We start from the raw sequence: 15,548 nt of genomic DNA, 5'->3' as shown, positions 1-15,548 counted from the left end.
ACATCCTTATCTAGAGTGCACGCGACGAGGGGTCACCCAGCTTCTGCTCCCATCCGCCTGCCCTCTAGGACCACAAACGGCCCATTACTGAATCACCCTGCTGGCTGGGAGTTCTCTTATTCTGAGCTGCTGTACTGTGACCTAATTGTATATGTTTCATAACTTGTGGAGTAAAGGTTGCCATCCTTAGGATTCTTGGCACTAAACTGACAGTACATTGAATCATGCATCCTTAGGAAAACAGAGTTAGAAAAGGCCATGTAGTGTCAAGGGTGGCCATTGACAACTAGCCAATCATGAGCTTCGGAATCCTTAGGTAAAAGATGTCCTGGCCACCCTTAGCTTATGGGACAGACATGGACTCATCTCGCTTCTAAGCAACCCGGCAGCATCTGAACAGAATGGAAGCCCTTTGTTGAACCCTAGTCCAGCAGACATTGTATTAGTAGCAAAAATGAGAAATTCAGGACTGGATTTGGGTGTGGAATTTAGAGACTTTTATTAAAATTAGAAACTGTTCTATTCACATGAATTCAAGGCAAATACAATTATAAAGACACGCTCACATTGAAAGAACCTAGTCAATGTGTGTGTGTCTGTGTGTGTGTGTGTTTAATGAACATTTACTGGGTAACTATGCGAGGAACAATGTAGCTCCATAAAAAGCCACGGGTTTTGGAGTGAGGCAGCCTTGGGCGCAGATCCTGGCTTTGTCATTCTGAGCTAGGTAACCCGGGTAATTAATAACCTCTCTAAGACTTGGTTTCTCATCTATAAATAGGAGTAATAATATGTATTACAGGTACTAATGGGACCACTGTGACAGTTAAATGGCATAATGTGTATAAAGTGTGTAGCCTACTCATTGGCACGTAGTTAACACGCGGGCATGGTAGTTGTTATTACAATAGCTATTCATTCACTTACTCAAAGAGTAAAATTTATTGAGATCTCATATAATAGAGCCATACATCCAAGCTTCGTGCCCTAGGCACGGAAGGTACAGCATTAAAAAGACAGAGACAGCCCATGACTTCCCAGAACTTTCAGTCTCGCTGGGAAAAGAGGCACAACACAAGCAATAAAAACAAGGCCTGAGTTTTGAGACAGGACACATGGGAAAGCACAGGGATGCGTAACTCTGTGCGAAGGGTAGGGAAGAGGCCCTGAAGGTTAGGAGCCCTGAGGGGAGAGTCAGCAACAGGCAGATGGGGCATGGGCACAGGTGGACGGCGTGTCGCAGGCCAGGAAACAGCATGCGCAAAGCCAAGTGAGAGAGAAGGAATGTGCTGGCGAGGAAAGATCGGTGAAGGCCAAAGAGATTGACAGAAGGGTAGCCTCAGACTGGAACCAGCTTGTAAAGGACCTGTACCAACTATGTTAAAATTTTTGTTGGGTTTTATCCTAAAGTCAATGGGAACCTATTCAAAAGCCTTTACTGGATGGAAGGTGGGCAACAAAATCCTATTTGGCTTCAGTATAACAGAGATGAGTAAGACTTGGTCCTTGTCATCAAGACAGCTGTAACCTGACATGGGAGACATTGAAGGGGAGGAAAGGGCTCACTAAGGTAGGTACAAAGTTAAAGATGGCCCAGGGGGGAAATGCTGTTAGGTACAAAGTTCTAGGTGAGATTTTTAAAACAAGGAGCAACTCCAGGAGTCGATAAGGAATTTGAGACAAGTCTTACAAATGGGGGTCCAACAGATGAAGAGAGCTGGTGGTAAAGAGGGCTACCCCCGTCGAAGCAGTGAAATTAGCAGCCATACCCTTAAAGTGCCCCCATCTTATGTTGCTGAGTCTGCATTTCCCTTCCTTCCACTGCCCCGTGTTTCAGAACCCTTTGAGAGAAAACTCGGCCACCCTTCATGTACCCCTAAACACCATGTTCTTTAAGTTTCAGATTATTAACATGTGTTATACCCTCCTCCATTCTTCGAAGGTTATTTCCAGCAAAATGCCTATGTAAGCTTAGAGCTTTGCAGAGAACTTCCTACACAACCCCTCCAGGGTGAACTTTTTACCTGTGCTTCAGCGCAGCATCTACATGCTTACTGAGAAGTTAAAACTGTACAGGAAATACTACATCATCCCATTGGCATTGCCAGTTCAATCACTGAGTGTCTGAGCCTTATGAGGTTGAGCAATTTCTTATAAATGCCACATCACAGTCATAGCAACTTTCTGTTTCCTCTGAATGGTCCTATGTAACACCACCAAAGGCAAAAAAAATTTTCAAATTACTCTTGTCCAACCCCACCCAAACTTTGTATTTACTTTGTCCTAATTGATTAAATAGATGAAACGGATATCGAAGCAGTAGAATTCTTTTCCACACAATTACTAAAATAGTCATTTTTCTTTTAAATAAACGTTTTCCTTTAAATAGTGCCAAAAGTGGAACTTTTCTCCTGCGGTGTGATGATTTCCTCTCTGGTTATGAGTCGCAGATTCGGTGAAGCGCCTGTGCTAACAAGCGCTTTCACATTAAACATCTGATTCACCGTACTTGGAACAGGGCAGATTTTCAGTAAATATGTGTCTCGCTGCCTTGAAGAGCCCTCTGTTCCCAGAGTTCAAATAGTCAGCTGGGTCTCACGTTGGATTTGTTGTTTTCTGTTAGAGTTGTTATGGGCGTTCGGTCGGTCGCTGAGCAAGTGTGCTCGGTATGCGACCATGAAGCTCATGCCGCTTTAAGCAACCGACACTGTGTAAAAGGTGAAAAGCAAAAACGTTTGCTCTTGAAAATTGCTAGAAAAATAAGAGGGGAATGTGTTTTTCTTTTATGATGTTTCTATTTATGGAGTGTATTGATATTCAGTAGGGTTGGTTTGAGCTACTGCCTCACAGCAGAGGTAAAAACGAAGTAATGAGGGAAAAAAAGAACAGAAGGGAAGAAGGAAAAGCAGAGAAAGGGAGGAAGGAAGGGAAGTTTTGTCTGGAATGAAAGTTACTTACCTGAACAAAAATTGTTTTCGGGATTCTGATCTATAGGTTTTTATAGCCTTCATATGGAAAAAAAGTGGCTTGTCTTGGAGGACCCACGGCTTCTCCAATCTTTAGTCACACCATGACTTCCATATGTCCAACTGGGCTGGGGGCAGACACCTGAGGTCCAACTGGGCAGCTGCCTTTATCCCAAGGAAACAATGCGGTTTCCCTTTCTTCTCCCTATTTGAACAACTGATGTCCTGAGCAGGAAACTGCATTAATCTTTTCAAACTTGCTTCCACTTTTGTATCTTCCTCTTCTGATGACATTGCTGAGAAAAAGGGCGTGTGTCGCATGCCTTTCCTGATGCCAGCTCATTTAAAACTGCGTTCCATCAGCCCTCAGATGCGCACTCTAGCTTGTGAACTTACGCCCCTCACCCAACTGCTGAAATCGCACTGTCTCTTCATCCAGCAAAAACGGAGGGGAAGAACAGTCCAAGCAGACAACTTTCTGTAATCAAAAGAATAGCTGTCAATCTGCTTAAAGCAAATTCACAGAATTTCTAACTGAATCCCTTATGTGAGTGTTTTCTTGGGAATGTGACAACCTAGCAGTGAAGTTCCTTAAAAAGAAATTGTAGGGCAAATAATTATTCTCCCCAAATCACCAGATAACACACAGCACAGTTGCCCCTTCACTTTCAGTTTCTGTCACCTAAACATCTGTACGTATTTCAGATCTGGAATAACTCGGCGATCGAGATCGCTGATTCCATCCCCAATTTCTCATGAATCCCAGAAATCATTTTACCTCTTGGGTTCTCAGCTTCCCTTTCCATGATACTGAAGACTGCTACTTTAGATCAGTCTCATGAAAAGCAGATTATGATAGTCAATAAACAGAGTTGGATTATTCATTCTCTGAGCTGTCACTGGCTTGAAAAAATAACTCTTTTACACCAAGCCACAAGACTACCATCAGGAAAGTAAAACTTAGCAGCGATTTAAAAGAGGTGATTTATTTCCAAAGAACCCTAATTTTCTCTCAGGGAGTAGTAATATTGAATATGACACTTCAGTCTTTAAATAGAGGGCCTCGGCTTTAAAAAATTGTAAAGCATTAGTACTCAAGAAAGAAGGGCAATACCATGTAATTTTCACTTATATTCCCATTTCCTTGTCACTGGGTCTTTTCATTTAGATCCGTGGCCTCTGTGCATGCATTAATGTTTCCCATTGACATGTTATCAAATGGTTATGAGGGTGATCATATGCTTTGTAATAATGTAAATAATAATATTTTTCTAAATTTAAAAGATCAGGATGAGTAGTTTGAAAAGTTGCAGTAGTTTGAAAAATTTGTAATTGAATAAAGGCATGCTAAATAACACAAGGTTCCAAGTAGGTTGAATTCCATTTGGGATCTCAAAGCATCACTGGTTCATTGTAGTGTCCTAGCTTTCTCCAAAAATTTCAACTTTGTGTTTTGTCTACTTACAATTTGTGCCAGAAAATTTAGTCATATGTCTCCTTAGTCATTGCACTTATAAAAATGGCCATTATTGTGATGGAATCGTTTTACAGAACTTTTAAACTTCAGCACATAAAGCTCCTGCCTCACTTCACTGCATTGGCTCATGGTGTCACCCACAGCAAAGACACCACCTGAAGCTCTTTCATTTCTCCATGCCTTTGTTCATGCTGTTCCCTCTGCCTGAAGTGCCCTTCCCCTTCCCTCCTGGCTTTTCTCAACCCACTCATCCCAGATCATTGGTCATCTCCTTGAGCAGAGCTTACTGTTATGTTCCCATAGCACCTTTAGCACGTTTTTGTTTTAGCACTAAACACATTGAAAATCCTGTGGGATTGTCAGAAGCTCACAGGCAAGGACCACTTTCTATCCACCTTTACGCCCTTGGTGACTGCAAAAATGTCTGTCCATGGTCAGCCCCCAATAAGTTTGGAATACATGACAGAGGGTATTCTTATCTACTTCTATGTTCATTACATAATATGGGCTCTGTGGTGTCTTCCTTGACCTTACACTTCACTACAGAGCACACGCAGAGAACATGAAAGTAGAGGATTAGAAATTTTTAATTGAGGGTTGCAAAGGGACAAGCATTGAGCTATAATCAAGATTGCCTTTTATTTAACATTGCTTTTTACTACTATGCAGCTGTCATCTTGCAACTCAGGGCTCTTAACAGGTATACATTTAATGTGATTTAAGCAATTTCAGTCATAGTTTTGCAGACTCACCATCTAAGGCATGCAAATGTCTGTGACAAAGATAGTCCCAAGTCCCAATTCCCACTTGCTAGCTTACCCTAGATCAACTGCCCAAAGTCCAAGTGCCTTGGGTTCCTCTGGGAAGTGACGTAGTACTGTCCACTTCACAGAGCTGTACAGAATGCAGGAATCCCATTCTGTAAAGGGCTCAACACAGCACTCGAAAGTAGGTCACACTATAAGCGGAGGCAGGGGCTGTTGGACTCCAGCTCAGTGGGATGGCTGAGCAGAGTTCTCACAGCTTCTGCAACTGCAGTAGAAAGAATCGGGTTCTGCTGAAACCAAGTACCTCAAAGAGGCAATCTTGCTGTTGTTAGAAACTACTTGGACTTACATGGCCTTACCATTGCCTTCTGCTCCAGGGATTAGATGAAAGGTTCTGGTCTGAGGCCGACTGCAGGGTTGGCCAGCTGGCCCAGAACACACAGCGTCCCCAGCACTTCCTGTGTCATTTTAAGCTTAGAAATAATCAGGAAAAATGTGTAATTTTGGTCATCAAATCTAGCCATTAAAGGAATGTATAGTACACCTCAGACACTTAATTGAAGTCTCACTTCAAGTACGGCTGACACAAGATTTAAGATATATAGTTTTTAAAGATTTTATTTATTTATTTATTTATAGAGAAGGGGGGCAGGGAGAAAGAGATGGAGAGAAACATCAAAGTGGGGTTGCTTCTCACATGCCCCCAAATAAGGGACCTGACCTGCAACCCAGGCATGTGCCCTGACTGGGAATCGAACCAGTGACCTTTTTTTTTTTTTTTTTTTGGCTCACAGGCCAGCACTCAATCCACTGAGCCACACCAGCCAGGGCAAGATATCATTTTTAATGAATTTCCTGAAAGGATTCCTGGCCCTGCAAATTAAAAGGGAGTATGAAAGGGCTACTAGAAGTAAGGCTAATTTGCAGTGAAAAATACGAATTGCCTGATAGTAAAAGAAGGACCTGGAACATTAGGCACAGAACAGCGTCACGGGATGATAATGTCTGTTGCTAAGACGTTACTCTGAGTCATGGTTTGCAAAAGGGAAAAGTGAAGTCATCTGCACTGTTCTTTGTTCTCCAAGGCGGGAAAACACGAAATACACTCTAAGGAAGTCTATCTAAGAAAGAGTTCTGTTCAAAGGTTTGACTTCCGAGGTCTGCAGGCTCTGCTCACATGGAACACCTCGTTCCCTGCCGAAGCCAAAAGAAAAATGAGGTGCTGCTGTAGTCAGAGAATAAAGAAAGTGTAACATTTGTTCATGGTGTTGTTTTTAATATTAACAGCAATTATTAAGCTGGCTTCCTCCCCCCAGAAGATTATTGAAGAGCAAACTCAACTATACTGTGAGCTTCTTGGGGGTCGGCGGTATTTTATCTTGCTTAGCAGGTCTACAGCAGGACCTGCTCCTCGGAGGTAGTTTGATTTTGGAGGAGGAAACAGAGAGGTGCTGGAGAGCGTGAGAATCATGGGCGTGTAACGGACAGGGATGTGGAGGTCAAAAAAAATTTGAGTCCTGGTCTCACTTCTGCTATCTCCACCCGGGTAACCGGGGGCAAACCTTCTACCTCCCTGGGCTTCCTGTCCCTCGTCTGTAAAATGAATTGAACTAGATTATTTTTATAAAGCCTCCTCCAATTGCAACAGCCTATGATTTTATGCTTTCAATCAATCCTTTTATGCATCTGACACATAGTTGAAAGTCTCAACGAAGTGACGTGGATTGATACACCAAACAGCCAGTTTTAGTTCAAGGACACTGGTGTCCCTCTGGTAGTCTTGGGATGCAGTTAGCATCCTTCTGGCCTTGTCAAAGGCACATACTATGCAGTAAACATGGCTGGTCCACTTTTTTTTTAATGTATGAAAAGATTTGTGCCTCCCACAGGTAGGGCATGGCATATTGTGAATGGTAGCCTACACATACGCAAATGAGAACTGGGAAGATAATTAAATCCGAGGTGGAAATAGAGTAGATTTGTGAATGAACAAAGGAAGTGTGTTCCTCTAGAAGCCAAGATGTCAAAGATACATTTTATGGATACTGTACACTTTCAGTTTTCATGTAAATCAGTATTCAATCAGTATTCAGCTGCTTCAAATGTTCTAACTCTGCATTTCTGAAGAATCCATTGTGTGTATTAACTGTGGCTGAGGCAGGAGGAGATGTCAGGCATTTTAAAATTTCAGACTTAGAGATTCACGCACGTGCATGATGCTACACCTAAAGAATCGCATAGTCAAAAGGCACTTTATTTTTTAGCTAAAAGTGAGAACAAAACAGATTCATTTCTTAGACTTTACTTCCAAACCTGCATTTCTTTTTTTTTTTCCCCTCTCAGAAAACAGCCATGGAATTAAAGGGGGTTGGGGGGAGGGAGGGACGCAACTCAAAGGGTTTTGAAATGCCTCCTTACTGCATACCTTTCCAATGGCTCAGTTTTGGCAAAGTAGTTCCAGACCCTACCACTCTTGAACTCCCCCTGTCCTTCCTATGACTCACACTCACGCTTTCGTCCTAAGAGGCTGCTCTGTGGCTGCAAGGATGCCCCGTTGGAACAAATATAAGCCGAAAGTAAACCTAAAACTCGTTTAGTCCCATCCTCTGATGTTACATAGATGGAAACTGGGGTCCAGGGAGGTGACGTAATTCACACAAAGTAGCACAGCAAGTCACACAAGTATTTTGATTCTAACCCATCGCTCTTCATGGACACATTGATTCCCTAACAAATAATAAAGGACAAGAGAAACAGACCCTTAAAAAAAAAAAGTAACAGCTTTATAACACTATTGCTTTTTTTTTTTTCAGATGAACCACTCTTTGCACCTTTTCACATTGTTGCTTTTGTCTTGTCAGTTTCTTGTAGAAAGATGAGTTACTGCTTGGAAATTCAGCTTGACATTTTCTTTAGACAAAGTGATCTTTTAAACGTAGCCAACATTTCTTTTGGAGGATGGCTCCATTTCACATAATGCATCCTAAGATTGATGTTTACTAAGTTGGTTGTTTAAATCATGTTTGGAGCCTGGTTACATTGGCTGTTTCTTTGTCTCTCTCTGTCCCTCTCTCTCCTTTTTCCTTGTGTGTGACACAAAAGAATGGGGCCCCTAGGATCATGGGGAAATGGACTGGTGTATTCATGTGTGAGCTTTACAAAGCACTGGAGCAAAGGTGTCATTAAACGTTAGAAGTCATTCAATCACACCCATCTCTTCATACAAAGTAAAGAGGAAAAAGGCTCTATATGGTAACTATCCATAAAGCTTTGTGTATCATTCACCCCTTGCTCCTTAGAAGAGCTGCCTCCCTTTTTTTCCTTCTCTCTCCCTTAGAAGAGATTTGAGGTTAGCTTTGTTTTTCTGAATCTGCCCTTAATATTCAGCTCTCAGTTATTGTTGAAAGTAACTATAATAATAGATTTTTTTAAAAAGAAAGAAAGAGAGCTCTGGGTGTAATTCTTATTATGTTTCCTTTCAAATGACTGAGGATTTCCTAGGTATCCATGCTGCTGCTACCAGCTTAGAAAGAGAAAAGAATGATTCTTTTCCCCCCCAAAGAGAATGAATTGTTTACCCTTACATAGCTTCTAGCAGCCAATTTCTGGGTATTAAATGTAGAAGTCAATTATGGGAAGCTTCAGTGTATCAGTATCCTGTTTGTCCTGAAATCTAAGTGGAATTTATGAGAGTTTTGGAGCAGATGCCACCTGGTGGGTAGTTAAGATATTGTAACAAAAAATAGTGTGAACAGGAAACATATGGAACCACGTACCTTAACAAATAGACTGATTGCTAATTTATGTAACCAGTACTTCCCAGGCCCCAGGTACAGTACAGTGTCCCTAACTTTCTGTCTGCAGTCTAAATGTTTAAATTTAATTTTTTCTACTCTGAATACAGATGTCCCTTCCTGTTCATGCGCAGTGCCAGATGCCCCAAACTCTCCATCTAGTTTGCAACCAAGAGAACAAACTCAAAGTAAGTGCTTGTCTTGAGAGAAAGAATAACTTTGCAAGAATGCCTTTGAGAGCCCCCCCAAATTAAAACCAGAGTTAATATAAGAGAAAATGGAAAGAGAAAGACAGAGATGAAATAGGGTTATGTAGGAGTAAGGAGTAAGTATATCAAATTGAAACCACGTGTAAGACATAAATACAGGCCGAACAGCTCATTCTTTTTCCGAGAGAACCTTTGTAAAAGGGTTGATCTCTAGCAAACTCCCCTCACACTGCTCCCTCATTAGAAGAGTTCATGAGGAAAGCAGACACTCCTGAAATTACCCAACCTCCTTTAGAGATTATGTATTACAGTCAAATTCCATATTACTCCTGTTGGTGCCGGGTCCCAGCCTGGGCTCTTCTTCTGACTATCTGAGCAGGTTGTTTCACACCTGGGACTCAGTTTCCTATTTTGTGAAATATTACTTTATGAATCTTATAGTTCCTAGTGAGCTATTTAAAAATTGAGATGCAAATGAATGGTAGATTCATAAACAGAAGCCCCCCAAAAAACTCCCATCTAGAGTTGTAGCTTGGAATTAGGACACTGACCAGTAAGAGCCTGGGAAAGAATGGTGTTTCTCCGCAAGTAGAAAACTATCTTAAAAAGTGAGAAATTTCACAACTCCCATCTGTATCTTGCTAGGAAGCCCTGTGGGGAGTTGGTAGAGAGGAAAAGCAGACCGCCTTACAGTGCTCTCAGACTGTTGATTTTTTTGCTGTGGCAGGAGTGAGTCAGTGGGTTGGGCATTGTCCTGCAAACCGAAAGGTCACAGGTTTGATTCTCGGCACATGCCTGGGTTGCAGGTTTGGGCCCCAGGTGGGGCACGTGCAAGAGGCAACCAATCGATGTTTCTCTCCCTCTTTTCCCCCTTGCTTCTCCGCTCTCTGGAATCAATAAAGGAAAAAAAGGTTTTTAGAAAGATTGTTCACTTTTTTCTCCCAACAGAATATAAAACAGTAAAACCAACTCCATGGATTTCTCACATGTAAAGCCGTGAAAACCAGGGCACCCAAGTTGTGGGGCCCATCTCCATTTCTGAGTCAGAGATACACATATATGGCTAAGACCAGGGAAGGGGCAGGCAAAATACCAAACAGATGAAGAGAGAAAGGAAAGATATTCCCAAACATATTAATTGTTCCCCACATGACTTACTGGTATGTTAATGTCTCGTATCAGCCACTGCTAATGAGAATGTTGTCCCGTATTCCTCTTTTAGTTTATAAATGGAGTAGCATTATGTAATCACCCTAATGAGGTAACAGAAACATAAGTACACAGGAAAATTTGATAGGGTTTTCTCCTGATTCACCCTCGGCTGTGTTGCTCACCCCGCTCTGTTCCATTAAACCTCCCTCTCTCCTCCACGCTCCCCCCCAAACTGGCTGTCTTCAGTCCCGAAGGACGTATTGTTGGCTATTATTTATAATAAGTCTCTCTCCTCTTGGCAGGATATAGAACAGCTGTGGGTCTATTCTCTGCCACAGAAACCAACTTCCCTCTTTTGCCCTGGATGATTGGAAGAAAGTCGGGGATAAGAGCAATTTATAGTTGTGTTACAGCACCTCTATTTTCTTTTATGTTTATTTATATTGCTTCCATTTCTGTCTGGGATTTCTGAGATAATCAAGATCGCCCTGCTACAGAATTCTCTTATGGGGAGGCTCTGGTGGCTGTGGATGGTGTCACTGAGTCAGACATGTTAGATCTCCTGGCCAGAAGTGGTGAACATTTATTTCCTCTGTTAGAGTTTGAGAATTTTTAAAAATTTTTTTTAGGAACTCATAAACATGTTCTATTTTACCTGAGCAGTAAATGACTGAATTTCTCGAGAGAAAGCACCTTGTTTTGTCAACTACCTGTTCCCCAAACTTAGCACAGTGCTTGCTCAGTCAGCCTTTGGTGAAGGACTGGAGTAAAGAACTGACTGGGGTTCTGGTCTGTTCCCTGTTGGGTCCAAACACTAAGTCTTGCCCCAGACTTCCAGGCTAGTCAAGCTGCATCACCTGAGGTGGGACCTTCTTCTGAGATCTTTTGTCTTGGGTTATTTTTGGCTCCAGGCCTCACCCCAGGGTGGGGTGGAATGGGGTGGGGGTGGGGGAGTACGTGGGAAACCAGCCACGGGGAACTCAATGTTTCGCAACTGAACCCACAGCTAAAGAAATCTTGAACAGGTACTACTGACCCTTCCAAGAGACCTGAGCATCTCCAGAATTAGAATGCAGAGTGAATGTTCCTGTGTTTTTAGGGGTTGAAGGAAACTCACAAAAGGACTCCAGGCACGAGACGAGACAGTCTTTGGTGCACAGAAAGGAATCACAGTTCAGCACCAGTGCAGGTACCCCAGTGCAGAGGCGGGCTGACTGCTGGTTGGGGTCATATTTAGTGAAGGCTGGGAAGGAGCAGCATGGAATGGTTAGATCCGAGGCATTGGGGTATGGCAAAGAGGAAAGAGACCCCTTATCCCCTTATTTATTTCTATGTGAATTCAGTGCAGTAGCATTAACAATGGCTAACATCCTCCAGGGACTAACCAGGCCCCTTTCTGGAGGAGATCTGGAGAGCTAAAAATTTCTATGTGGTGGGTGCCTCTTTGTAAGGGCTCACGAAACACTTTCAAATCGCCTAGTCTGTTCCTAACCATGTCTGTCATAAGCATCCCAATGGACCTGGCCCTCTGTATCTTCTCCGATATTCCACAGCTTACCCAATAAGCCTTTAGTAAATGTTCCTGACAGACACACAGGAACACATGTGATTAAAGAGGATACTTGGTGCTCATGCCACCAAGATGTCGGCCTTTTCCATCATCAGTAGTTTGCAGGCAACATGGGGAGGAAGAATACTAACAGCTGTAGTATATAGCGTGCTTATGACACGACAGGCCCAGTGCCCATCACTCTAGATCCATTGTTTTATCTTATCTCATGATCTTGCTCATAAAGGGAGTCATTGAAGACGTAAAATGTCACAGCACTCATTTTTTGCCCTCATGCAAGCCAGCCCTTTAGAACTGGAGTAAGAGGCTAGTCAGGTTGGGTCAGAGAGTAGCTTAAGCCTTCTCTGGGGAAGGCCTGATAAACAGTTAGATCCTGGTAAACTTTGTTCTTTTTCTGTCCTTTACTTATCTCCCTGGTTATCGCGATGCCTCCAGAATAGTTACTTATTCTCTGAAATAAATTTTAATTGGGAGGCATTCAAACACTTTAAGAGATGAAGAGCCAGGAGCATTGTTGAACGAAGTGCTTGGTGAGAACAACTGGGAAGGTGCGCGCAGCCTCAGGCAACATCCCGGCCAAGGACGGGGACTGGAATCAGGCCGCCTGGGTTAAAATGCTGGACTAGGAGTGTAACTTCGAGGTGGCCTCCCTGGGCCTTAGTTTCCCCATCTACAAAATAGGTGCAGTCAGGCTACTTCACAGAATTCTTGTTCAGGATTGAATAAGATAATGCTTGTGATGTGCTTAACACGGTATGTGGTATTTAACCAATACTGGCCACTGACATAACTATTATTGCTAATAACCATATATACCTCTTACTTCCCACAAGATATGAGAGTTAATTGAGAGAAAGGATCTTAAATATTCTTTGAATCTAGCACAAAGTGTAGTACATTTCAGATTCTGAATAAATTTGGCTGACTGGCGTGGGCTGGGTGGATGAATTTCCGTTTATGTGGATAAAGGCACTACAGAAGACCTAACTCTTTCCAGATCCCTCCCCGGGAAGTCATACCTCACGTTACCCAAAGGAAATCACTAAGACACCGGACCGACTTGCAGCCCCTAGCAGGCAGTTTCTTAGGTTCACCTGGGCATTTAGACTCAGAAGCTTCCTGAACACAACATTTGACATCAGCCTACCCAGGATATAGGACAGGAACTATGCCTTGCCAGCTCCGACTGTAGAGCAGCGTCAGGCATTCTTCTGTGATTAGAGCCCTACCGGCTCAGGTGCAAGATGATGGAATCCATATTGGGCAGGTGAAGGAACTGCCTTTGCTTAAAATTATCGTCTCTCACAGCAGTCAATAACTCTTATAACAACTCCAAAGATAGAGCTTGCAGGGTCCTCTCAAGGGACCTTCTAGTTACGAGAATTGCTGCACACAGGGAAGTCCGAAGAATGGCATTCCCATCAGGTATTTACAGTTCATTTGTAGCTCCCCCAGCCCGGATGCAGCCTACCACTGAGGGTCATTTTTACCATATGCAATGTTGCCTAGTAACATAGTTGACACATACCATCTTTATCTGTTTCCAGGGAAACCGAGCTAAGAAGTTAACCAAAGGTCAGATTCCCATGCAAAAAGGGAAAGAGCTTTATTAACTCTTTGCCCACACCACCTAAACAGTTACTTAAAACTTAGCCTCAGAAACCCAGCCAATGTCCCTGTGAAGAACTCATTCTTACACCTCACACCTGCCACAAATATTTTACAAAGTGGAATAATATAAGCTTGGCACCATCCACTATTCTGAACCTCCTCTCCCACAACCCAGGCAAGCTCAGTGACCCTTGACACCACACTGGCCTTTCACATGGTGCCCCCAGACCCAGCCTCATCCTTCAACACCCAAGCACTGGTAGCTCTCTAAAGCACATGCTCACTTTCATAAATACACAAGAGATTTCAGTTTCCCTGGGCTTGTGTAATCTTAAAAGATCATCCCGGCCCAGGAATCACACCATTAAGGATCTCTGAGTTTTGCCCTTCTTGCAGAGTGCTTGTGAGGATAAAATGAGATGAACGAGGTAAAGAGTTGAATGGACCAGAGTGAAAATCTAAGGTACTGTGTAGAGAGCGGGAGTGAATTCCAAACACAGTTGAATGACATCAGATCAACCTAAGTGGGAAGTAAGAGAAGCAAGAGACTTCCTTGATTTAAATGATTAATGATGATAACCATCTTTATAAGTAGTTAGGGAAATTTTTTTGACCAATGAGAATGGCTAAACTCTAAGATTGCATCACCTTTTAAGCGGCGACAACATGGTAGAACTTAGTACCAATTTGCCTTAGTGAAAGGATGAAGTACTCAGTTGCAGGTCGGATCCCAGTCAGGACACATGTCTGTGTTGTGGGTTAGATCCACAGTCCAGTCAGGGTGCGTCTAGGAGCCAACCAATCAATGTTTCTCTCTCATATCTGTGTCTCTCTCTCTCTCTCTCTCAAATCAATAAAAATATCCTCACGGGTGAGGATAAATAATTAAATTAAAGAATTCACATGGTTTCTTACCTTCCAGCAACTGGTGTTGTCTATTTAACAAATAAAAAGGTAGGTATTTCATTTATTTCCATGCCCAGAGGATAATGATAGTCCTATTTATATATTGTTATTGTCTGTCAGAGACGCTGCATGGACTTTACTTGTACTCTTTTTTTTTAACCATCTCAGCAGAAACCAATGCTCAAAGAAGTTATAGGACTTGTCCAAGGTCACTCAGTTGTATGTGGCAGAGCCGAGTTAGGGCAGGTGTGGTGTCAGTCCAGACCCCAATGTCATGCGCTCTGGGTGTCTTCATGGAGATGCTTATAAATCATGCATTCTTTCCATGGAGTCAGTCTGGAAATGCAGTGGGAATAGATTTCACATTGCTTTTAGAAATTACTTTTACCTCCTTTTATCAAAAAAGGAAAAGAAAGTTAAAGGACTTTATTGAAACAGAAACGAGATTAAGTTTAGATGAAAATGTGTGTGAGACAAAGGGAAACCCTTGTTTTATTTGAATTCCTTTCCTCTATTTTATATAATTACCCAATCTACAATGGAGCTTATAATACAAATGCTCAAAAAAGACACAAAGTACAAAGGAGAGTAAAGGAAAGTGGAACATAGCACACAGATTCTGAAGTCACCGCTCTGCAGCTGGTTCTATCAGAGCTCTTTTAAAGAACTCACTATCTACCCTGAAGACACGCTAAATAACAGAAGAATGAGTTTCAAGTCGAAAAATTTTATTTGAGAGATTATAGTGGCAAGTCTTAAGTTTTTTCAAAATATTTCAGCTACATGTTTTGTCTACTTATAATGTACTTGGACACGTATTCCTGCCAAGAAGAGAAATTAAACTAAATTCCTTCACCATGGCTAGCACGTTTATACATCAGTCTGATTAATTCACAGATCTTTGCAATGAAACAATTTATAATTGGTAGGAAAAATTCTAAATTGGGCAGTTTAATTGTCAAATAAATTTTTGAATCTGCATGGGGAGTGAGGAAAAATAAAGACATGCATTAGCATGTTGAACCCATAAATGGGTATTTCCTCATTGGGCATGCCAGTCTAAGAGAAGGAGAAAAAGAAAAAAGAAAGGCTTTGC

The 15,548-nt window shown here is 42.2% G+C and overlaps 1 protein-coding gene across 3 annotated transcripts in view; it reads left to right on the top strand.

Annotated features, from left to right (window-relative positions):
- Positions 1-15,548, top strand: part of MAML2 (mastermind like transcriptional coactivator 2) — a 354,759-nt gene that overhangs the window by 276,526 nt on the left and 62,685 nt on the right. The window contains exon 4 of one of the 3 annotated variants that reach the window (XM_037029735.1): positions 9,115-9,192. The exons of the other annotated variants lie outside the window; for them this stretch is intronic. Coding sequence (XP_036885630.1) covers positions 9,115-9,192 — 78 coding nt within the window. The remainder of the gene's footprint in view (positions 1-9,114; positions 9,193-15,548) is intronic. 3 annotated transcript variants of the gene reach the window in all.

The sequence above is a fragment of the Sturnira hondurensis genome, unplaced genomic scaffold (genome assembly GCF_014824575.4).
Source record: "Sturnira hondurensis isolate 20B ecotype Veracruz unplaced genomic scaffold, ASM1482457v3 Scaffold0020489, whole genome shotgun sequence".
NCBI classification, from domain to species: Eukaryota; Metazoa; Chordata; class Mammalia; order Chiroptera; family Phyllostomidae; genus Sturnira; species Sturnira hondurensis.
Note: the sequence above shows the minus strand (reverse complement) of the source record. Positions and strands in the feature narration are given on the sequence as shown.